Here is a 25,173-nt window from a genome sequence, read left to right as displayed (position 1 = left end):
CCCAGGGAAATGTTTATTTCACTTTTCAGTTTGGACTGTTCTCTGTAAATTCCTGAGAAAATTTGAGAAGATCAGGAGTGTCTGAAAAACGTAAAACAGCCCATCTGTCACCAACAGCAATGCTGCCTTCAAAGTCACTTAAATCACCCTTTTTTTTTTCTGGCATGTGATTGGCTGATTAGATATTTGCATTCACAAGCAGCTGAATAGGTTAGTGCAGGGGTCAGCAACCTGCGGCTCTTTAGTCCTTTTAGTGCGGCTCTGCGTGGTTTGGGAAAATAAATTATTTTTTTAAGTAATTAGCTGAAGTGTATTTTATTTATGTTAGTTCTTTTTTAACTTGTAGTTCTAAATTGGAAGATTACTGTGATATTGAAATATAAATATAAAATTATATTCTATTAGTTTTTGAACGCTCAAAATAAGCGTCACACTTGCGGAAGCCGATATACCCGCCGAAACGCCGTGCATTTATCGAGACTTTCAACCCCAGGTAGGCTAATTATCAATCTTCGGATCCACATTATGTCAGCAGCTCCACCGTGAACTATGTTAAAAACAAACACCGCTCACGCCTCACAGATGACAGCTTACAGTCCTGCGTAAAGATGAAAGTGACTTCATACAGCTCCGATTTGCAGACGCTGTGCGCAGAGATTCAGGAGCAGAAGTCCCATTGTAAACATATCACGGCAGACCCAACGATGTTTCCATGAACACGCTTTACAGCTTCTCTTTATTGACCACTTTTCACACACGGTTGCTGTATGCATACAGCCGGTGTTAAAGCTCACAGCCCGACACATACCAACACAACAGCATAGAGAGCACAGACGTTAAGGCGCCGAGGCGTGATCGCGGGTGCCGCTCAGGTGCGTCCGCCTCCCCTGCAGCGGCGCTGCAGACCACGCCCCGCCACACACGTTAACCAGGTAAAATACATATTGTCAGGGTTCCTGGGTCGGTGACCCAGTGTTTTCAGTTTTGTTCATGTTCATATATATATATAGCATATAGTAAACAATGAATCTGTAAACGACAGCTGTTGACATTTTTAAAAAATGAATGAAAAAGCATATTTAAATAATCAACATACATGATTTAAATATAAACACACACGTGACAAGAGACAGAACGTGTAGAAGATATATGCAGAAAGAGCTTTCAGTGGTCAGCTGATAACATGATATCTAAAAAATACATAGCTCATTTTCCTGTCTGTTAGTTGGACATGCTAACCTGTTAACAAGCTCCTATATTCACCCATACAGTTTGTAGATCATTTTGCTAAAATAGGTAAAATCTCCACTCTTTCAGGGCACTAATAGGCTAAAGGCATATTACAAAAGGTCATTCATGTATTCACAGATTCTCTGTAGTTATTCTGCTGCTCATTCACCTGTAAAAACCACACCAATCATTATTTCAACAGCCTTTTTATTTTGGAACAAAAGCATTTGACGATATGACTTACAGGACGTTACCAAATTCATGAAGCTATATTTGTGAGTTTATTTATCAATATCAGTTTAATGTAAACAGACTGATGTAGTAATAGACAGTAAAATGTTGGTGCGTGTGTAATATATGAGCGTTTATGTTTCTCTACATGGGTAAAAGTACTCAATGTCGCCCTCTGGTGGTAGCAACCAACTATGAAAAGAATGGATGTTGGATCTTAACTAAATGATAAAAAGTTTTATTACTTTGTATTACTTTCTTTAGTTTGGTAAAATTTACAGTTTTAATCCCGTAAGAAAATAAATCACTATCATAGAGAGGGATATTAGTAATTCGTTTGTTAATAACACTTTGTTTGTGTTTGCTAATGTTTCGACAGGAAAATGGTTTTCTACAAAGTTGTTTCATGTACAGAGTAACACACACACACACACACACACACACACACGACTTTGCCGGTTTCAGCTGAAACAATTTCAGTGTTTCAAACCATGTTCCAGGATTTTTCCTTCACCATTTATGAGGTTTCAAGAAGAAGATAAACGACAGATATGAATGTTTGAAAAAGTTATAGATGAAAAGATGAAAAATACTCAAAGGATAAATTCAATTGGTTTATTGTTTTATGAATAAGTTGAAAAAGAAAAAGTTAAACAAGTAAATAATGAAACAAGGTAAAATGAAGTAAGAACAAAACGTCAACAAGTAAATAATGAAACAAGGTAAAATGAAGTAAGAACAAAACGTTAACAAGTAAATAATGAAACAAGGTAAAATGAAGTAAGAACAAAACGTTAACAAGTAAATAATGAAACAAGGTAAAATGAAGTAAGAACAAAACGTTAACAAGTAAATAATGAAACAAGGTAAAATGAAGTAAGAACAAAACGTTAACAAGTAAATAATGAAACAATGTAAAATGAAGTAAGAACAAAACGTTAACAAGTAAATAATGAAACAAGGTAAAATGAAGCAAGCACAAAAAGTTAAGTAAATAATGAAACAAGGTAAAATGAAGTAAGCACAAAAAGTTAAGTAAATAATGAAACAAGGTAGAGGAGAGAAAACCCCAACAATCCCCTCTGAGCACGCACTAGGCGACAGTGGGGAGGAAAAACTGCCTTTAAACGGGCAGAAACCTCCGGCAGAACCAGGCTCAGGAGGGGACAGTCAACTGCCGGGACTGGTTGGGGAGGTGAACAGAGGTGGAGCAAGACGAGGCTACACCTGCTGAGGAAGCAGTAGAGTTCCTCCTCCAGGGCCAGCGGAAGCGTTTGTTCTTCTTTTTCATGCAGTTTTCTACAAGAGCTTTTTTTTCCAGGATGAGGGTTCTCAACTCATCGATGGTTTCTTTGTTTTGTTTCTCAAGCTTCTTGCACGTTTTCTCCACCTCTTCCAACGTTGCTTGTTTTTCTTCAAGCTTTTCCCTGAGCTCTTTGGATGTTTCCTCCTGCATTATCTTGTCCTTGTGCATGTCTGCGTTTCTTTGTTGTACTTCTTTGTACATGTCTTGTAGCTCCTCATTTCTTTTGTGGATATCTTGGAGCGTACGCTGCAGGTCGTCATGTATGTTGTCTTGTTCTTGCTTTTGCGCCTGCATTTCAGTGTGTTTGCGCTTCAAGTTGTTGTATTCCAACAATATCCCCTTAGTGAGCTCGGAGTTGTTTCTCGCCATTTGCTCCATCCTTTTCTGCATGTGCGAGCATTGTTTGTCCAGTTTTTCTTTTTCCCCTTCTAGTTGCTTTTTCTCGTGAAGAAGGTCTTTGTTTTGGCGCAGAGTATCATCCACCTTCTCTTTCAGCATTCTGTATTTTTCCTCCGTGACTTTGAGTTTGTGCTCCATGTCTCTTTGCTTTTTCTCCTGTTCTTCCTTCTGTTGGAGGATTTCTTCATTTTTTTTCACAGCTTCATCGAAGTTTGTTTGGAGCAGCCGATTCATTTGGTCCATATATTGGAGATCCCATTCTGTCTTCTCAACAGTAGCTTTGCTGTCTTTAAGCTGGTTGGACATCTCCTTTAGTTCCACGCTCTTTTGCTTGTTTTCCTTAATTAGGAAGACAATCTGCTCTCGGGCTTGTCCAAACTTGATTCCCCAACCCTCATTAATAATATTTATGTCGGGCTGGCGTTTTTGTCTTTCTTCCAGGTTCTTATTTTGCGCTTCCATCTGTCTACACTTCTCCTCCAGTTGAAGTTTCTCTTCTTCAATCTGTTGAATTTTATTCTGGAGATGGTAGTTTTCCTTCTTACTGTCATGTAATGCCCTTTGGACGGCTAAGAGGTCATTTGGGGAAATTGGCCGGCCACGACAGGAAGGAGAAGCGGCGTAATCTTTTTGCCTTGGTTGGTGTCTTGTTGGATACATGTTGAAGGTTGTACACGACAACTCTGAAAAGGTTTCCAAAAGTTTCTGTGGTGAACGTGTGAAGGCTGCAAACACAAATGCTGCGAAGACACGAACTAAAAAACTGCTGTGTGTCACCCCTGTTTAAGGAAAAACTTCAAAGGATCGTGTAGTGACATCATAACTCCGTGAGCCAATGAGATTGTCATGTGACATTTTGGAATGGGGATATTTTTTTTTAAACCGTTTTCAAATTTAACTTAATATTTGACTGTTTCTTAACTGACCTGTTTAGCTGATTAAGAAATGAATTGAAACGAGCATCACTAACGTTATATAACAGACAACAGAAAAAAAAACAGTTTTTTTTCTAAGTAATAGAGGTATAATACATTTTTTAAAAAATTTTTTTAAATTATCCTACTTTTTATAAGAGGGAACATTATTTAAAGAATATGTATTTAATTGGAAAACTCTCTATTCGTCTAAAGGCTATAACAAGAAAGGTGAGCTTCCTGCTCAAAAATGAAATGACCAAAATAAATGGAGCATTTCTCTGCAATTACAAACTCTGTGTAAACAATCTTGGTTTCAAAATAAGGCTAATGCTGGTGAGATGTCATCACAGGTGTAAATATTACTGCAGATGTTACTATGTCAAAGTTTCACAACTGTCTTATGTTTATTTATGTAGGCAAGACCTACTTTTCACTTTTTTGCTTTGCTATATGTTCTTGAGTGTATTAGTTTGCCAGCAGCACGAACATGTACTAGTGTCAATAATAATAGTACAGTGGATTAGAAAACCTGCTCACAAGTTGAATAAACACCCAGGATTGTTTCATCATTTTCATTCAAAACCAATATTTGAGTCAAAATGAGAAAGTTGTTTGTGCTGTCTGATGAAGAAGAAGCAAAATAAAGTGCAGTTTTGATGTAGATGATGTTGTATACAAACTAGAAGAGGAAGATAGTAGGATCTCTGTATCATGCTTTGTCACTTTGTACCATGTAATTCTTTCTATTTCCACCAGGGGGTGTTTTCAGAGGTGGTAGGTGGTAAAAGAAGAGGTCAGCAGGAAGATGGCGAAGAGCGACCAAAGACCAAGAAAAAGAGGCAGTCAGGCAAAGATGAAGAGTATTATATCCCTTACAGACCTAAAGACTTTGACTCTGAGAGAGGGTGAGGCATTAAACTGTTGCATCTGTTTCTTTAAAAAATGTGAATGGCTTTGTGTTTTATGCTGTTTTGTCCTGTGTTATGCGTCGACAGGTTGAGTCTCGGTGGAGAGGGCAGTGCTTTTGAACAGCAGGCCTCTTCAGCTGTCCTTGATCTCATGGGAGATGAAGGCGATCGCCTTAACCAGCAGAAGAAAATGATGAAATGGTACAAATTTCCCTATGTTTGACTCAGTATCCACCAAATGGTCATTTCAAACTATAATTTAAAGTCTTTTTTCCCCCTTCTTTTTTTAGGGACCGTAAGAGGAAGCGTTTTGTGAGAGAAACGGGAAAAGAAGACCAGAAGAAGAAGATCAAAACAGACAGCGGTCAGGTTATCAGTAACAAGAAGAACAGGAAGAACTTGTATCCTTCCAACAAAAAGCTTCTCTGTGTGCTGCTCTCAATGACCCTCTTCTCTACTCCTATGACAATATTAAGCTGTACTGTGAAGATGTTGTATCACTTGACAACATGTCGCTCTGCAACATCAAGCATAACCTATTTTTTAGCAGTGTAAAACCATCTCATATGAAAGATCTCATATGAAAGATCAAATAACAAACATAATGGAGGTTTTGGGCTTAACGACTACTTTTCTCTCTTTTGTCTCTTTAGGCACTAGGATCAGCACCTTCACGCAGGCTGACCTGGCATCATGCAGCATCAGGTACGTCGACATCAGTGAAGAAGAGAAACATGCCGACTGGTTCTCCTTCACCGTGTCCGACGGGACAAATGAGGTGAATGGCAGAAGATTTTTACGATACCTGGTAGCTTAACATGTTTTAAAATTCATTCATGAAGGAGGTCTTGATGCAGATATCTACTGACTACAACAGAAGCTCTGAAATATTATTTGTTCTTCCTAAAGACTAATTGGGTTTTAAAAATAACTTCCCATTTTGGCCAAGACATAAGTCAACAGTCCTTGTGTGTCCAAAGAGGGACCTTTAATCTTTAAAGTGCAGGGAACAACCTTAAATGGTGCAGAAGCTGTTGACAGGAATTAAGAAAGAAAACCAGAAAGAGAAATGTTTTCTGATCACTTAAACACTTAGCTTAATTAAAAAAAAACCTTAACGGTGTCATTAAATTGAAAGGCATTAAAGAAATGCAAAAAAACTAACAAACTCTACAGCTTTTATAACAGTGGGAAAGTAGCAGCTTCCTGTCCCGTCATCTCATGCATAAATCTGCCTTGCTAATTCAAACTAATGAGGATCACAAGGACTCGAGTAAACATGTAAAAAAGGTCATCTGACCTTCACGCCTGGCTGACTGCAATGTGTGGAAGCTTTGTGGCCACTGTGGTGCTTGGTGAAGTTGTGTAGCCCTTTGGGGTTAAACTTTTTCATCACAATGAAACTTTTCTATTTGCTCAATTGTTGAGAAAGTTCTCAGTGAAAAGTAGGAAGTTGCTGGCAGAAGGTAGTTTTGGTTACACATATGTGTATCGCTCATAGGTTGTTTCATCATCTTATTATTGTTCTTTGTCTTCAGGTTGCTCAGACTTTCTACATCACTGTCAAGCCTGTGGACGACTCCCTGCCTCTTCTTCAGGTCCCTGGCATGAGGGTGCAGGAGGGTGGGGGAAAGACCATCACTGAGTTTGAGCTGAAAGCCACCGATGCGGACACAGAGGTAACACACTGGCTACATACGTTTTCTGCAAATCTTTCACAGCTTTAATTACAGTATATGCGTGACATTATGACAAGAATCAGGTGTCACCTTCTTTGGCGGGAACTACAACAGAGACGCTTTGAGCACTTCAGAAGGTCTTAAAATAAAACAAAACAAAACTTTTCAAATGTTTAACTGAGGTCAAAATACAGCATTCAAGGGCTGATTTCTTCAGCATGCACGCTCATACTTCTCCTATAATTAAGGCTAAACTAAAGCAAATGTTGCTCTCCATCCTCTGCTGCATATATTGTAGAGTTAATAATATGCATGAAGTACTTTAAATTATCTTATTTGCCTTTTTCCTTCTTTAAGCATCTGATTCCCTTTATGAGCTGCACAATACAAACAGATCATATCTTTGAAGCTTGGTATGATTTGTGAACTAATTGGCATCATGTTTGGAATCATCCCAAAGCACTACAGTTACCAGTTTAGAAAAGAGCTGGAGCTCTGAATATTTATTTTGAGATCATTACCTAAGCTGGCTAAACTAAGCAGCCGGTTTAAAGGATAATCCAACACTGTTAGTCCCATAAATCTGTATTATTCTGTATTCTCAGTAAAAACTTGAAGATTTATTTTCTACTGCCTTATTGTAGAATTTTACAGAATAACACCCAAAAGTGATGTTAAGGTTCGCCACTATAGATATTTTGAAGCTGATTCCTGAATTTGAGTTCTCACTATTTTGCTGGTTTGTTGGTTGTGGAGAACAAACACTGCTTCTTTATGTAGCTTCATCCTAGGGAGACATTGCAGGCAATATCACTGCAATGTGATACGATGGCACCTGCTGTACAGTTTTATTACAGTGGGATGATTGAAATGGCAGAGTGAGGCTGTGTCTGCGAGAGTGTGCGTGCTCTTTTGTGAATTTGTGGGTGTATTCATGTGCTTCTGTCTTTGTGAGGACATGTTTGGAAGGACAGGATATTTCTGTAGCATGGAAGGAGCAGCTTCATGTTTTCAGCTCACCACAGGTTGAGCAAAAGAGTGGGTGAAGTTTTGCCTTTTCTCATCCTCCTGTAAGCTTTGATATTTTTTGCTTTTCCTGCTTCAAATATTCATAAAAAAATTAGGATAATTTTCCTTTTTGTGTCATAGTGAATACTAAAAAACCATATACTACATGTTCATTTTAAAAACACATCAATTGGCTGATGGTGTATGATATTAAAAGGAAATGAAGGCTACTTTTTGATAAGGTATGCAGCAAATGCTGATCTTATCAGGTTAGTGTGGGATCACTGCAGTTATAGTTGGGATACACTGTGTACAACTGCAATTAGTGCCAATTTATGTTTCCAAATCAAACCCTTATGACTCCTTAAAATGAAGTCATGGCTTTCTGACTCCCTTCAAGTTCAATCTTTTTTCTATTCTGAAATAGTTTCATTTGAAGGACTTTTTAATACCTGAAGATCAGCTATGCCTCAGAGCTGTTGGGACTCACAAATTGGAAACCGCTGCTCCTGGGCTTTCCTTCTAAACTCCCTCAGTGGATGACATAAACCACAAAGACTTCTCTATCAGTGTATAGAGAGCCACCTGTTTCCTTCACTGCATCCAGTTTAGTGTTGCATCGGTGCCCGCATCCTGCATCCTTCGTGCTGCTGCAGATAAAACTCTGTGCCTGTTGGAAGGTAGAGGAGGGGAAAACAAAAGACTCCTTTAGATTTTGCCTTCACAGTGAGAACGAGGGCCAAAAGCTTGACCTCACATTCTTCGCCCTGATCATTTCTCCTGAATGACTCCATGTATCTGCTGTATTTTCTGTTGCGCATGTTTACTCAGCTAATTTTCAGTTTAAATCAGCAGTTCTCTCATTATGAGCCTGCTTATGTTCACCTCAAGGTTGCAGATGAGGATCAGTGTCCATCTGCTGTTGTAAAATGTTGGTCCTCCAGGCTGCAGAGAGCCACTTTAATGTGTCGCATGCTTAATTTGAAGCTTGTAAACATCATTTTCTTAATGATAATACATTTCCAATAACTGAAATAAACCTTAGCCTGAGCGCGAGAGATGGAGTCAATATGAATAAATAAAACAGATGAGATTTCTAGTTCAAACTGTAAACATCATCCCGACTGTGAGCATTTGCTCCCATATTCTGCCAAATGCTTGTACTCAATCTAAAAATATGTTTGAGATATTACTATTCTGGATATTAATGCATAATCTCTGTGGTGTTTATGCTGAGCTTCCTGAAGGTCATTTGGCCAATTTTGAAGCAGTGGGGCTCTCATCTAAGTGTTTCCTTTTCTACAACCTTCTGTGGAAGGTGTAAATGAGCAGAAACCCAGAGCCAATAATAACTTTCATATTTGATATTTTCCAAGAAATTCATTATTCGCAAAAGATTTTTACTATTAAGATTCAGTCTTTTTTGGGTGTCTCCCTCCTCACAGTAAAATTGTGTGCAAGCATAAAAATCCGCACTAATTGTCTTTAAAGACCATCGTGTGAATTAGGTTCTCCTGCTGATTTAAAAAACCTGCTGCAGTGCTTTGTAACATTTTTTGGCATATTTAAAACATTATTTTTAACCCATTTTGAACCTGTGTGGTTATTTTTGACTGACTCCTATCAGACCTGATCTGGAAACCATGGACAACTTCAAGTTCCTGGTCTAAGACAGTAAACCAAATGTGGTCAGTGACAATGGTACCCTCATAAGCTTTGAGCACAAAAGGTCTGCACCATTTCCAAAAAAATATACATATTTTATAATGATTACCCGTTGCCAGTGTAGGGACTAACGCGTTATTAAGTAACGCGTTACAGTAACTACGTTATTATTGTGGTAACGAGCACGGTAACTAGTTATTATGCCAAAATCAAGAACACGTTTATCATTACTGGGAATTAGATAGGGTCGTTACTTCGTGTGTTACGTTCGACTTACCTCGGAAATCGGACACGGACCAGGGAATGATGTCACACTCGAGTAAACGGCGTTCTGGTTAGCCTCGTCAGAGAAGTCGGGACTCCAATATGGCGACGCCCTCGAAAACGGTTGTTTTGCTAGCCCTCTATAAAAACAAATTACTACTAAACACATATGCAGCTCATCTGCAGTCTGGAGTTACCTACATCTTCCTACTCGGAAGGCAGAATTTCCGAGTTCTGAGTACAACCGAAAGCACCACGACTGCAGTTTCCATGGTGGACGTAAAAAGCGCACGTGACGCTGTGACGTAGGCTAGAATTTTAGACCACTGAAGCACTTAATCTACCATCATATTTTATTGATCTACATGGCCTGACTGGAGGAAATATTATTTTGGTTAAATATTGACTATTGACGTCCTCAAGACCTGTGCCCCCCAGCTGTGTGGAGTCTTTCATAAACTGTTTATGCTGAGTCTGAGTCTGCAGAGGGTCCCAGTGATGTGGAAGACATCATGCCTCGTCCCTGTACCAAAGACACCACGTCCCAGTGGCCCCCCGGATTACAGGCCCGTGGCACTGACCTCCCACATCATGAAGACCCTGGAAAGGCTCATCCTGGACCAGCTGCGACCCATAGTAAGACCACACCTGGATCCCCTTCAGTTCGCTTATCAGCCTCGTCTTGGAACTGAGGATGCCATCATCTACCTGCTCAATCGTGTCTACACCCATCTGGACCAGCCGGCGAGCACTGTGAGGGTCATGTTTTTTGACTTTTCTAGTGCTTTCAATACCATCAGGCCGACCCTCCTGGGTGATAAGTTAGCAGCGATGCAGGTGGATGCTTCTCTGGTGTCCTGGATTGTAGATTACCTGACAGGAAGACCACAATATGTACGTCTCGGACAGTGTGTGTCTGACAAGGTGATCAGCAACACAGGGGCACCACAGGGGACTGTCCTCTCCCCCTTCCTCTTCACCCTCTACACCACAGACTTCAGCCACTGCACAGAGACCTGCCATCTTCAGAAGTTTTCTGATGACTCTGCGGTGGTTGGATGCATCAGCAGGGATGATGAGACAGAGTACCGGGCTGTGGTCGACTCCTTTGTCACGTGGTGTGAGCAGAATCATCTGCAGCTCAACGTGGCAAAGACCAAGGAACTGATCGTGGACTTCAGGAAGACCAGGAAACACTTGACCCCTGTTTCAATCCAGGGGGTCAGTGTTGACATTGTGGAGGACTATAAATACCTTGGAGTACACATTGAAAATAAACTGGACTGGGCTAAAAACACCACAGCACTTTACAGGAAGGGCCAGAGTCGTCTCTATTTTTTGAGGCGACTGAGGTCCTTCAGCATCTGCCAGAAAATGCTGAGGATTTTCTATGAGTCTGTTGTGGCCAGTGCGATCCTCTATGCTGTTGCATGCTGGGGGAGCAGGCTGAGGGTCGCAGATGCCAACAGACTTAATAAACTGATCCGTAAGGCCAGTAATGTTGTGGGGATGGAGCTGGACTCCCTCAAGGTGGTGTCGGAGAGGCGGATGCTGTCCAAGATAAAGACAATGTTGGATAACACCTCCCACCCACTCCATGACATGCTGGTCAGTCACAGGAGCACGTTCAGTGAGAGACTGAGATTACCGAAAAGCACCACTGAACGACACAGGAAGTCTTTCCTGCCTGTGGCCATCTCCCTGTACAACGCATCCACTTAACACACTGGTTACTGCTACAACTACACGTTTCTTTTCCAGCTATTTAGTGACTTATGTATGTATATATATGTATATATTGTACTATTCTTAGTTAGCGTATTGTCTGTTTTGTCTTAATGTTGGTTTATGTTGGTTTATAATGGAGCACTGTAACAAAAAATAATTTCCCCCAGGGATCAATAAAGTATTCTGATTCTGATTCTGAGGCTGAAAATACTTATTATTGTGTGGATGCTTTAAGTATTTGTGCTAAAACATAGTATTAATTTAAAATGACAATATTCATAGTTCATCACAGTGTCTCTGGTAAATCACAGTATTTCTGCTATGTTGTACTATTTTTCTAAATCATAGTGTTTCTGTAATGTTTAAGTATTTTTGGCTAAATATATTCTTTCTGTTATCTTATACTATTTCTCCTAAATTCTTGTATTTTTGAGAAGTTATCATGTTTCTGGTAAGTTACAATATTTCTGCTAAGTTCTCCTATGCTATTGTACTTCTGCCAAGTAGTCAAAGGAGCTTGGAAAGAAAAGCGTCTGGACTTCTTTAAGTTGCTTGAAGACGTTTCACCTCTCATCCGAGAAGCTTCTTCAGTTCTAAGGTCAAATGGTGGAGAGTCCCAGATATAAACCTAGTGGTAGTGACCCCCCACAGAGGGACAAAAGGACCCCCTGATGATCCTCTAATCGCCTGAGCCAAGGTGTGAAACTGGGTGTGGGTCCCAATCAGCCAGAGTTTCGGGTGTGTTCATTGTGAAACCTGGCCCCACCTTGTCATGCGAATTCCTGAGGTCAGATGGCCCAGGATGTGAGTGGGCGTTAAGGCGTCTGGGAAGGGATCTCAAAACTGGATTATAGATGGCAGAGAGTTGGTGTCGTAAACCCCCGCCTCTGTTCAAAGATGGTCGCTCACAGTGGACATAGATGGCTTCTTTCACTCCTCTTTCAAACCATCTGTCCTCTCTGTCCAAAATGTGAACATTGGCATCCTCGAAAGAGTGACCTTTATCCTTTAGATGCAGATGGACAGCTGAGTCTTGTCCTGTGGAGGTGGCTCTTCTGTGTTGTGCCATGAGCTTATGAAGTGGCTGTTTGGTCTCTCCAATGTAGAGGTCTGAGCATTCCTCGCTGCACTGTACAGCATACACCACATTGTTAAGTCTGTGTTTTGGCGTTTTGTCTTTCGGGTGAACCAGTTTCTGTCTGAGTGTGTTGCTGGGTCTGAAATACACTGGGATGTCATGCTTGGAGAAAACTCTCCTGAGTTTCTCTGATACACCGGCTACATAGGGGATGACAATGTTGTTGCGTCTGTCCTCCCTCGCTGGTGTCTGGTCACCAGACACCAGCGAGGGAGGTGAAACGTCTTCAAGCAACTTAAAGAAGTCCAGACGCTTTTCTTTCCAAGCTCCTTTGATTACGATGACCTGGATGACTGAGAACCTTCACAGACATTCTGCCAAGTATTATGTTTACTCTAAGATATTGCAGTTCTGCTAAGTTATTCAATATTAGCAAAGTTCCTTTGCTTCTTCAAAGTTTTTACAATTTCTGCAACTTTTCAGCTTTTTCAGCTAGTTTTTGCAGACAGCTTCAGCTTTAAAGCATCCACACTGCATTTTCGCAGGAAATGCAAATTTTTCCAGTTTATTTTATTTTTCTTTGTGAGGCTGAAAATACTTTTAAGTTTGCCCATCATTACTGAACATGAGGTCTCCAGTTGGTGCAGTTCAGCTGTTTTCAGTTAAGTTTACAAAGAATGGACAAACCTCACTGTGTTTATGTTGAACCATTTTTGCACTGCATTTTTTGATACCTACAGCTCCTAAATGGTCTGAGCCACAGTTTAATGTTGGCACTGCTAAAAGTAAAGTTTCTACCCATTTCAATGGCAAAAATAAATATACTTTTCAAAAGTTTTAACACACTGTATGTGGTGTTTTGTGATCCACTGCTTCTTCCTAGTGATACTACGTACAATGATTTGTGATTTATAACACTGCTGCATCAACCCCAAAATGATGTGTTTGCATTTATAGAGGTTTGAAACAATATAAATAGATTAAAACAGACAGATAAAAAGTGACACATAAAACAAACATTGTTAATTTCTAATTTAGTTTCATTCATTTCATCATTAACTTGCACTCGCACTACTACACTGCCATTTTACGTTCAGGCCATTAGGTGGCACAGTGCACTTGTGGCAGGATAGTGCTAACATGTAAACAAGATAAAAGACTGGCATCCTTGCTGGTATCCAGTTAGGGAAGCAACACATTCATAAGAGAATTCTGAGTAAAACCAAAGTTAGTTAAAGTAACTAGTTACTACAAGTAACGAGAAAGGAACGAGTAACCTTTGATAGAAATAACTACTAATGTAACTAAGTTACTAATTTAAAGTAACTTACCCAACACTGTGCACATGTATTTTTATTTTCTTTTGTGCACTTGTCTCAAAATTTCAACAAATTTAAGCAAACTTTGTGTGGAAACAGTGATTGAAAGCCTCAGCTGTGATGCAAGAAACTCAATAACAGTTAAAGGTTTGCACACACCTTTTAAAATCACCACATAAGTGAAGAGATAAAGAGAGAAGCACCCCCAAAATGAATCAAAGCACCCTCAAAGATTTCTTACTTTTTTTTGACAATACAGTACTTGGTTGAGACGTAACATTTTAACGACAAAAGTATACAACCCCCCCCCCCCCCCCCCCCCCCCAAAAAAAAAACAAAAAAAAACAAAAAAAAACAAAAAAAACAACTTTCCAGCTCTCTAGCACCCTTGCTGCCAGACCGATGGTGGCTAAGAGGCAGCGGAGCGGAGGTGTAAGTGTCTGGCTTAAAACAAGACATATTAGTTGCATTTAACCTTCAGTTACTCTTTATATAGTTAGGTAGGCATCAGGCCATGTTTCTTTTTAGCTGAAAAACATTACACCCAGATAATCTGCAGTCTCGAAAACCTTTCCATCGATGTTTGCTACCCTACAATCCGTCCTGCTCTGTAGTAAAATCAGCGACATTTGACCATAATTTTTCATCTAATTGAATCTATTTGTGTATGATTGTCAGTCCAAAGAGGGTAATATGAGGAGAAAGTACAAGGTCAGGAAGAACCAGGTAAGAAAACAGACAGGGAACAGTGACAGGCACAACAGCAACTGTTAAACTGACAAAGAGAAAAAAAACCTGATTTTACTCACACAATCTGAAAGTTGTGTTCTCCCGATATTAAAGCTGATATACAGAATCTGCAAAACAAACTGGGTTGAAACATTTCTGACCCTCTTTAACAACATTCCAACATAACATTATCATTGATTGGGGAGATTAAAATTAATGATATATTTTTATGTGGTTCAGCCACAACTTTACTAAAACCTCAGCCAGTAATAGGTAGGCCAACTTTTGGACCGTCCAGTTGTCTGTATGACTGCCGCAGTACGTACATCACATTTGAGCACTATCAGAAAGAGCCAAACAGCCCTGGTGGAGTGAGGAGCTGTAAAGAGAAGCAGAGTGCACTGTTTATATTCTAAAAATGTTTTAAGCTGGTTTCAAAGATTCTGTACTGCAGCTTTAAATGTTTTCCAAAAGCACGCATACACTTATCAGTGTTTCTCAAACTTTTTACAGTGTGTACCACCTGAGAAAAATGTCAAGCTCTCCCAAGGACCACTATGAATGTATGAAACTCATAAATCTTACAACACAAAATTAGTATTATTAAATTAATAAAATTAGTATGTGCAGTAAAGTTTTTTTTCATACATTATATACATTCTACCACAGGCAAAGTTGCCTCCATCTTTATAGTTTTTTATTAATATTTTGTAATAATTTATTCTGTTTTGGGAGTGTTTTTTTTATGTATCTGTATTATACTGTTTACTTTTTACTCACTATTGGCGTCATTCATTGTCATGTTTTGTGACGAGGACCCAGGCACGGAGAGACTTGATGAATTTAAGAATCGTGAGTGTTAATTTAAACATTGATCTAGGGATTTCCACCCATTTAACACGTTATTCTATTATATTTTATTTTTTATTTTATACATTTGATTTTGTGATGTGATGTGAGCGCAGGTGCAACCCAACAGGCCCCAAACATTCCTGGCAGCAAGTAAAAATGAAATATAAAAATATAGTCCAAACAGGTAAGGTGTAATTGTATTATGAGCCATAGTGCTTGGTCTGTTTGTAAATCAATTGCAGTTAGAGGCTACATTAATTTTCTTTCTGTAAGCACTTATTGAAATTATCTGAGCACATTACAAGTACATATTTGCTTACTCTGTATGCTCAAATGTGACCCGTTATGGCCAACAGAAAAAAAGCGGAGGTCCGAAAAACAGGTGGGGGTCCTCCACCACCACCACTCACAGAGGCTGAGCAGTTGGCTTCCACATTTGTGATAATGTTGGCAGCATCACATATGATCTTCACAGTGCAGAGAACACAAATTAGCATCCATTACTATGATGAAATAATTTGTTAGTTTGAAATGCTACAGGGAACTATGTACCTGCACATTAATGCTGTGGAAAGACTTCCTGTTCACATAGTCTCCTTCATTTACTGAAGGAGCAATGATTGGAATGTGAGTGCCATCTGTACAGCCAATCACGCCTGGGAACCGTGAGAATAAATGTAAAATTTAAGTAGTAGTTCAAGTATCACCACATCATGAATTAAGTTTCGTTCATCCTGCTACCTGCAATTTTGTGGCATCCCTCTTTGATAAATCTTGTGGGTCTATGACCGGGGAACACCACAGACGAGTACAGGAGACATTTCAGTGCAACTGTAACATTCCTGACTGCCCGACAGACGGTAGCCTTGGAAACGTGCTCAGCATCACCAATATTATACAGAAAGCTCCCGTTTGCAAAAAAGCGAAGTGCGATACAAATAATATGTACAGAACTTAGAGGATGTCCGCGATGTGTCACATGAGCAATATTAGGCCTGAGGATGTTCTTCAAATAAATTATAGATTGTGCTGAAAAACGGTAACGTTCACACAGGAAATCATCAGGAAATGATAAAATGTCCGAACGCGCTCTAATCACTCTCTCCCGGCGGAGAGCTCTGCGGAGAATTTGGGCTTCAACATCTACTGGCTCTTCAAGGAAGGAGCACGCCATGTCTGACACTTCCTACAGTCAGGTTTCTGACAAAGAGGCGGAGAAGGTCAGGGTTAGTTGAAGTAAACCTGCTAGGGGGCAGGTTAGCTTCACGGAGTGTGTTGTCATAGTAACTCGCTCAGAATTAATCTAAACTCGCTTTGTGAAACCGAAAACCCAGAGTTTTCGTTAACTCAGGGTATACTTACTCAGAGTTTGCACTAAACCGGCTTCCTGAAATAGGGCCCAGGTGTTTAAATGCACCAAGGAGACAGTCATAGAGAACTTGGGACAACTGGAGACATTTAAGGATGCGGGGACTGAAAGAGACAGGGAAGAAGTCTCATCGTGACGTGTAAAGTTTATCTTGCTTGGCTGGGCAGCTCTCTGGGTGCTCAGCACCCCCAAAGCTCTGATCCTAGAATTGCCCCTGTTCTCAGGTCATCTTATTATGGCAACAGACTCTGTGAATGGTTATTTAACAAAGTTAAAATAATAATAATAAAAAAAACACACACATTCTGACTGAACTCTTACCTGTGTATTTCAGTGGCATAAATTGCAAGCTAGCATTTTAATTCTGATATCACCAAGCAGTTCACAAAAATGTGAAGTTGACTGCTTAACACCTGCTGCTGATTTCTAAATCAGCAGCAGGTACACACATTAACTGGAAATAGTGACAGAGGCAATGTGCCTAGTATAGTATGGAGGGGGTTGATGGATGTGCTGACACCGATTTGAAGAGTAGGTGCACTTTCTAAATATGTCTATATATTCTTACTGTTACTTTTTATGACTTCATTTAAATGCCAGAATAAGCGCTGTTAAAAATGTGTTCCATTCATATGTTCCTTATCAAGGCTGTGGGGGGGCTGGAGCCTATCCCAGCTGTCATAGGGCAAGAGGCAGGATCGCCAGTCTATCGCAGGGCTAACACAGACAGACAACCATTTGCACTTACATTCACACCGATGGGCAATTTAGAATCATTAGTTAACGTAACCCCACTAATTGCATGTCTCAGGTTTGTGGGAGGAAGCCGGAGTACCCAGAGAGAACCCACAGAAACACGGGGATAACATGCAAACGCAGATGGTGGAATCGAACTCAGGACTGTGAGGCGACAGTGCAGTGCGTGCCATATCAGGATGATGAGAAGATCATAGTGGCTTTACTGTTACATAAAGGTTGAAGGTTCTGTGACACTAATCTGCTCCAGAGCAGGTTAGGGACATAGCTCAAATCATCATGATTTACCCCAGAAAGAAGTGAACGAACTTTGTTGTACAGAAAATCAAAGGTTTCTGAATTTGAGAGGTTCTCTGGTCTGCAGATGCTTACATCTTTTGGAACATTAAAATCTTTAAAGATACCAGCTGACTTTGAAAAAAAAAAATCCAAAACCCTCTTTAAGACTGTCCTCTCCTGGGTTCCTGTGTACAGTGAGTGTATACTATAAGGAAAGATGCAAAGCAATACATGCTTGCTCTTTGTGGTAAAATCCAGGAATATCATGTTTTTCTATACCACCAAATCGCAATAACTGTTCCGTCATTGTAAGGTAAAGACCCTACAGTAAGTCAAAACCCCACATCGCTCCGAGTGTCCCCGTAAGGACACGTTGCCATGTTGCAGTATTACTGTCTGCTGTATCACTACAGTTGCTGTTACTCTATTTGATACCAGAAAAAATGCATTAAAAAAGGATCAAGGTGTTTGTCATTTCATACATTATTCTTTATTTAACACATGTACAGTATAAACAGTGCCAATATACACACGTGGCAGATGGGTTCAATCAGACTCTCAGGTGGTCTCGATTCCCACATTCCCACACCAAATATTATTCCTCACTAAAAACCAGTCAAATAGAGTACAAAACAGGAACTCCAGCAGCTTGCAGTCATTAACTGTGGGCCAACGCCAGAGACTTCTGCAGCTCCGCCAGGTGATTGGAAGCTTGTGTGATCATCATACGGATTGCATCCTGAACTGACCAGACAGACACATTAAATAACACAGTTTGAACATTTAGTCCAAGAGGGGAAAAACTGAGATGCTGCTAAGTGTTTATTTTCTTTTACCTATATCTAACTTCTGATCTGATGACACAATGACCTTTAGTGGACCTGGTAAAACAAAAGTGAAAAAAACAACAACTGTGTACCTCATGTGTGACATTCTTGTTCCTATGGAATTCCTCTCTGGCCCAGTCTCTCAAGAACTTCCTATCTGCCTCATCTGGCACCCGTCGTATGGTCCTCAGCATGTTTCTGTAGATCCCCAACACATTCTGCCTGTGTAAAAACTTAGCCAAACGTATGCTATTAGGGCACACAGTTTAATATATGCGGTTGTGCTAGGACCAAATCTGGCTTAATGCTTTTAGTGCCACTGTTAATAATGTTTGAAACTTATTTAAAAACATGCAGTATTGCTCTGATAATATGCACAGATTCCTTAGAGACTCTTCTAACCTAAGTATGAAACAACATACTTAAAAACAACATCCCTGCACTAAGTAACCACAAAATTTTTAAATTGTTGTTCTGCGACACATAGAAAGAAGAGGACATTTGTAATTTTCTATTGAGTAAATATTTTCATTTCTACATTGTTTTTACAGAACTCCTAAATACTATTTAAACTAATAATGGATTGGATTTATATAGCGCTTTTCAAGGCACCCAAAGCGCTTTACAATACCACTATTCATTCACTCTCACATTCACACACTGGTGGAGGCAAGCTACGGTTGCAGCCACAGCTGCCCTGGGGCAGACTGACAGAAGCGAGGCTGCCATATCGCGCCATCGGCCCCTCTGGCCAACACCAGTAGGCAAGTAGGGTAAAGTGTCTTGCCCAGGGACACAACGACCAGGACAGAGAGCCCAGGGATCGAACCGGCGACCTTCCGGTTACAGATGCGATTCCCAACCCCCTGAGCCACGGTCGCCCAACTAAGAAGACTATATAATCTCAACATTTGGTATAATTTAGATAGATGACTTTGTGCTCTTATTTTATTGGTCAACTCTTTCTCACAAAAATATCTTGCCATCTACTCGTTTCATTTGTTTTGACAATGTCTGTATTCCTTAATGGTAGAGGTGGGAATCACCATACATCCCACGATACGATATTATCACAATACTTAACACACGATACGATATTATTGCAATTTTTAAAAATATTTTGCGATATTCAGATTCTGTACATAAAGGTAAACTTTATCAATATTCATTTTATCTAATATCAAAGTCTCGCACTCAGTCTTTCTCTCATTTCAGTCATTTTTATTGTTGTACTACAGTCTAGTCCAACTTAACTGAATGCAACCATCTGGTACAATTATAGCTATTCTGAACTATGCAATTTAAGAAAACTATGCAGCCCCTTCAGCAACTGAAGAATTTGAAAGTAAATTAAAACAAAATATAATTTTACATTAAATAAAAAAGTTTTAAACTTAATTAAAATAAAACATGTCTTAAATTAAAATAAATAAACTGTCATGTTTATTGCTGCCAAAAAAAAGTTAAACACATTTGGACAGTGAAGGAATGTCAGGATTCTTGCTCAGAAAAAGGAGCTGATCAACATGCTCTGAAGTCAGAGCACAAAAACCTTTTTTGTAACAAAATATCACGATACTACACAGTATCGATTTTTCCCCCCACCCCTACTTAATGGTCTGTCCAGTGTCTGATACTGTGTGTGTTTATTCCAAAGTTCGATAACTTTTTCTTCAAGAAGGAAAAACTAAACAAAACACTAAGAACTGGGGTTATTTTTGTACAACTCTTCAGAAAAGGCCACTGATGTCACAGTATGCTATCCCAGCAAAGATTTGGACCTTTAATGACTGTTGTTTTTTCACGATGTCTTGCAGCGGCTGAAAAACAGTTTCAAAATAAAAGGTGAAAAGGTTTCTAAACAGAAGGCATAAATGTCGACTTTCCTTTTTGCCGGGGTACCCTGAACACTTTGGGCCAGAACATGACGTTCTTTTTCACCATGTTTACTAGGAGGTGACGGGCGTACATTGGGACTAGCTAGTAGTAGGGTACAGAGAACTAATAAAGCTAGTCTGTTAGCTACTCAACTTTTTTAGATTTTACACCTAACACTGCTGTAGATATTTCATATCATATATATATATATATATATTTTTTTTTACCTGCTTTAAAGAAAGCGCAGCAGACGGCAACCGTGAAACGGTCATATTTACTCGGCACTTTCACAGGCGGATGTTGAAATGACGCTAATAGCGCCTCACTGTTTCTCGCCCCCTGGTGGAGCGGAGGACATAACAAGAACCAGTACCGACAGAAAGTGCTAAGTTTTATTTTTGTGGCATTTGATGGTGACCCTTTATTTCGGAGTTGCAAACGAATTAATACACACACACAATCGATTTACTATGTTTATCATTACCCCCACTTGCCCCACAGAGAGAGGAAAAAAACTGAAATATGACCAGATGAAATATGACCAATATGTTGAAATATATAATAATTACACATACTACTAGTCATCAATTTCATGTTCTTCCAAAAGCACGTTCCAGTTTGTTTTTTTTTAACTGAATAATGGTTGAACAGGTCCATCCACAGTTTTAATAAACGGAAATACAAAATGTCATTAGATTATCGCCCCCTTCCGTGTCAATACACTTCCTGGCAACATATTACTTTACTATCATTATACATAATTTGTGTGCTTTATATTTTAAGATTAATTTTAAGATTAACTGTTTAACACATTAACTGTTCTTGAATTTAAGATTTCAAGATTTTTGACTACAAAAATAGTGTTAGTGTGTGGGCTGTAAAGCCTGCTTAATTATTTCAATTGTTCTTTTCTGAAGTTTACATAAAGTTTACATAAAGGTTGAAGTATGTATTTCCCCAGACTTCTAAACAGTACTTAAGGCAAAAAGTAATGCAAAAGATGGTGTGCATTACTCAGTGCAGAGATGCTCTTGACAGTTTTGCTTGTACCATTTTTGTGAGGTTTCCCAGAAATGTGCCAACAACTTGTTCCATCAGCTTGTTTGTACTCTCTGCTCATATTGCCTTCATATTAAATAATTTTTGCTTTTTAAAGAACTTATTTTAATATTGCACTCAACAACAAACAAAGCTCCCTAAAAGAAAAATGTAACTTCAAGGGCCAAATTGCATTGTACTTCTTCACGTCAATATAGTAGGGGTGACGTGGGCCGTGATAGCAATCTTAACCTCCTAAGACCCGAACTCTTCCACGGAATGCATTTTTAATTGGGAATATTGGGAATGTAAAAACAAAGAATTACCAGATTTATAAATCTGGGTACTCCGGCTTCCAGATTTATTGTTTTACCTGATTTTTGTTTCTAAGAAAAATGAGAGCCACATATGAGGATATTCGTTTAAAATTTCGATAGAAATGTAGCAGTATAATGTCCTTGTAAGTGGATATCAGGCCCTTGTAGAGCAACATTGAGTATTTTGGTCTAAATAACCCAAAATGTGATGTCCACATATTTGGACGCCAGGTCCTAGGAGGTTAGAACAACATATTTGGGGATTTTTCTTTTTTGAAGAACTGCTCCACATATAAAATCAACAGTCTTCCATCATCTTTGATTTGTGGAATTCTCCCATAGCTCAGGATTCTTCGACTGCTGCATCTCTGTTAAAACGAGGTTCAAGGTTTGGGTGGCTCTCTTCTCTGTGGCTTTTAAAACAAGTGAGTCACAGACAGTGGGATTTTGTTCATCTCATGATTTAATAGACAGATGCAATTAACTCGTTAAATATGTATACATGTATGTCCACATTAAAGAACACACATTTCAGTACACATCATGAACATGTTTCCACAGACAGTCAGCTGTGTCACACTACAAAGGGAAGATGAACACAACTGAAGTGTTTCTAAAGCACAAAGATGGGTTCTCCCAGAGGCCTTTATAAAAAGCGGACTCTGCAGCTGCTGTGCTTCACAGTACATGACTGAAACAAACTAGTAAAAATCCTGATCTGTCACCTGCTACTTGAGGTGTGACATGAGATGCAGTGCTGTTCTTTCCAAGGCACATGTTTGAGTTCCTTTAATATCAGCTCCAGCATGCTACTGTTCAGTTTAGCCTTGAAAAAGGCTTCTATTATACAAAGCTCAGTCCTGCTGTTGTGCTCAGGGTGAAGATAATTCTTTGATCTTCATAACACTGACTAAACATTCAAACAAATGTAAAACAGGGCTATCATACAGGGACAGAGGTATTTACTGATGCTTAACTACGGTATTTCACGCACATGGAAATCACATTTTTGTTTCTGTTATTTAATTTCAGACGTGCAAGTTAAAGCAATCCTTTGTTACATGACAAAAGACACCAAATTCCCCTGATGCAGACAAAACAGCAACACTTGCTATCCAACTCGACTAGAACCTACAGTAATAATAAGAAAATAAAGGCACATTTACAGCTCAGTCTCTGATCTCTGACAGGCTAGCAGCAGACTGGCATTTTGCGGTGGCTGCTGCCCATTTCCCTCTTTCCTGTAAAAAGATGGCTCCTCATCAGCCTACTGCTCAGCCACAGTAACAAGTTCAAACCACTGCCTGAGTGCGTCGCTGAGTGTTGCTGGCAAGGCGTTGATGTCTCGCAGGATCACGTAGAAGGGAAAGGGAAACTCATCCATGTAGGAGTGGATCTCTGGCAGCTCTCCTGGCCCTTTGAAGATGGGCACCTTGATGTCTAGAATGGAATCCTGCAGCACAGTATCGAGGTTTAGTTACGATTTGAGACTTAAACTTTGGAAAATACCCAACAATCACATTCTGGTCTCGTACCCGGGAGTTCGGATTGTCCAGCACCATGAAGATGATGAAGATACCAGCGCTGCGTGCTGCACGCACAGCGGCCATTACCCGCTCCTTTCCCTCCAGGAAGAGCCCCCGACCATCAGACACGATCACAAGCAGCTGGGCTGTCTCTATGGAGGGATATCACAGATCAGTTTAAGACTGGACATCTGGTGAGTATGAATGAGCCACAGGCTCCTCTTTAGTTCATGACTATGACAAACTCCACCTCTTTGTCTAAAGAGAACAAACAGCATCTGTCTATCAGACGTTCTTCTTCATTGACACAAATTCCACCTGAGACTCATTCAGAGAAGCTGAACTATCCTTATGTAGAAGTTACAGTTTTCTCTGGGTACCACTGGTTAATATAATATAATGATGATCAAAATTTCAGCTTTAAGGGGGGGGGGGGGGGGGGGGGGGGGGGGGGGGAATTGTTGGTCACGTGTAATCAGAGGCTCCACATGAAAACCTCAAGAATGTTTATTTAAAAAAATGCTGCTCATGTAGGACTACAGTGAGTATTTTATGACAGCTGCACACTCATGGCCTCCACAGAGGCCACAGTCCTGCACGTAATAGTCCTTTAAGCCCACAACAGAGCATCTCAATACTGAACTAAGTGGCTAAACTACTTCCTATTGCTCTTCTAATTGGTTGAATCTCAGAGAACCTAAATGTGAACTGGATCACACCTACTCAGCAGGACAGTAGAACTTTTGTTTTCAAGCGCTCGTACACAGTAACTGCAGCTGGCTGTTAGGTGCATTAGGCATGGATATTGATAATAAAAAATGAACAAAACTATAAAACATTTAACACATTTGGTTGTATACATACTTGTACAATATAAACACTTCACGTGTCACATTCATGTGACAATCCCATGACTGTTAGGGTTCATTATATATTCTAATCTGCATACTGCCTGCAACCTTTTTGTTTTCTCAGGTGTTTGATCTAGTGTGAGGTCCAGTAAGCTGAGGAGCAGAATGAGGAGTCACCTGAGTTCATAGATCCTGGAATCTGCTGCCGTGCTGCCAGAAACATTTTAACTGAGGTCTCCAAAAACTGTAAATGACAGAGAGAGAATGAATGCAGCAGCACAGCAACATGTTCAGCACATGTCATCATGTTTAAGCAGAAGCTACAGTATGAGCACATTCAGAGCTGTGCTCAGGGGCGTGCCGATGATCACGCACACATTATAATAGCTCACTGAAGGCAAGTCGCTGACTTTGTACCAGTCAACAGTAATGTAATGCAAACATAATATTTATATGCCTGTAAATAAATATTACATTTCTATCATCCCAGCTGTATATGACTGTAATTCAGAGCCATGTTACTTTGTGATTCTTGTTCTAGAGCAGCACCACACCCATGGGAAGAGCTGCTGCTCTGAGATCATGTCGCTCCGAATGAAATCGTTAGCCTTTGCTAAAGAAGTTTCCTTTGACATTTACACCAAAATGCAGGCAAGCAGAAAAAACCCCCTCAAATACTTCTACTCACTCTAATATACAGAGAAGTTTCCACAGTACAATCAGTTCTGTCTTATCTATTTTATATTCTTGCTCTTAAAGAAACCAGCCTTTGTTTCCTTTTGAGTTTGCCTCATAAACCGCTGGACTGGACTGACATTTAGATTTGAGTGCTTTAGAGGTGCAAGGGCAGACTGACTACTTAAAGTGTGTTAGGCTACAAGACTTCACAACCATTTCCAATTTAGAATAACAAATTAACCTAACATGCATGTCTTTGGACTTAGGAGAAAACACACTTTTCCTGGTGACCCTGAACCTTTCCTCAGTTATGCTGCTGGGGTCTTCTTCACTCTCCATGT

General features: G+C 39.8%; 3 protein-coding genes across 3 annotated transcripts in view; 1 reads left to right on the top strand and 2 right to left on the bottom strand.

The window, feature by feature from the left end:
• Positions 1 to 4,260: 4,260 nt before the first annotated feature.
• Positions 4,261 to 8,466, top strand: LOC146617811 (uncharacterized). The gene is made up of 7 exons (XM_085373528.1): positions 4,261 to 4,311; positions 4,840 to 4,988; positions 5,079 to 5,192; positions 5,282 to 5,418; positions 5,645 to 5,769; positions 6,530 to 6,670; positions 8,359 to 8,466. Exons 1-7 carry the CDS (start codon positions 4,261 to 4,263, stop codon positions 8,464 to 8,466), a joined length of 825 nt encoding a protein of 274 aa, XP_085229654.1.
• Positions 8,467 to 18,193: 9,727 nt separating this feature from the next.
• On the bottom strand, positions 18,194 to 20,708 carry lyrm2 (LYR motif containing 2). Its single transcript, XM_085373064.1, has 3 exons — positions 20,650 to 20,708; positions 18,637 to 18,777; positions 18,194 to 18,456 (listed from the first exon to the last, which is right to left on the bottom strand). Exons 1-3 carry the CDS (start codon positions 20,692 to 20,694, stop codon positions 18,376 to 18,378), a joined length of 267 nt encoding a protein of 88 aa, XP_085229190.1. The 5' UTR covers positions 20,695 to 20,708; the 3' UTR covers positions 18,194 to 18,375.
• A 1,533-nt stretch (positions 20,709 to 22,241) lies between these two features.
• Positions 22,242 to 25,173, bottom strand: part of mdn1 (midasin AAA ATPase 1) — a 58,442-nt gene continuing 55,510 nt past the window's right edge. The window contains exons 100-102 of the mRNA XM_085373568.1: positions 24,332 to 24,398; positions 23,313 to 23,455; positions 22,242 to 23,230 (exon numbers count right to left, since the gene is read on the bottom strand). Of these exons, the coding sequence (XP_085229694.1) occupies positions 23,045 to 23,230; positions 23,313 to 23,455; positions 24,332 to 24,398 (396 nt within the window). The 3' untranslated portion in view covers positions 22,242 to 23,044. The remainder of the gene's footprint in view (positions 23,231 to 23,312; positions 23,456 to 24,331; positions 24,399 to 25,173) is intronic.

Source organism: Diplotaxodon limnothrissa, linkage group LG15 (genome assembly GCF_057381915.1).
Source record: "Diplotaxodon limnothrissa isolate DT_005_m linkage group LG15, D_limnothrissa_male_GT1.1, whole genome shotgun sequence".
Classification (NCBI taxonomy): domain Eukaryota; kingdom Metazoa; phylum Chordata; class Actinopteri; order Cichliformes; family Cichlidae; genus Diplotaxodon; species Diplotaxodon limnothrissa.
The sequence above is the reverse complement of the archived record's forward strand: the minus strand, read 5'-3'. Positions and strand labels throughout refer to the sequence as shown.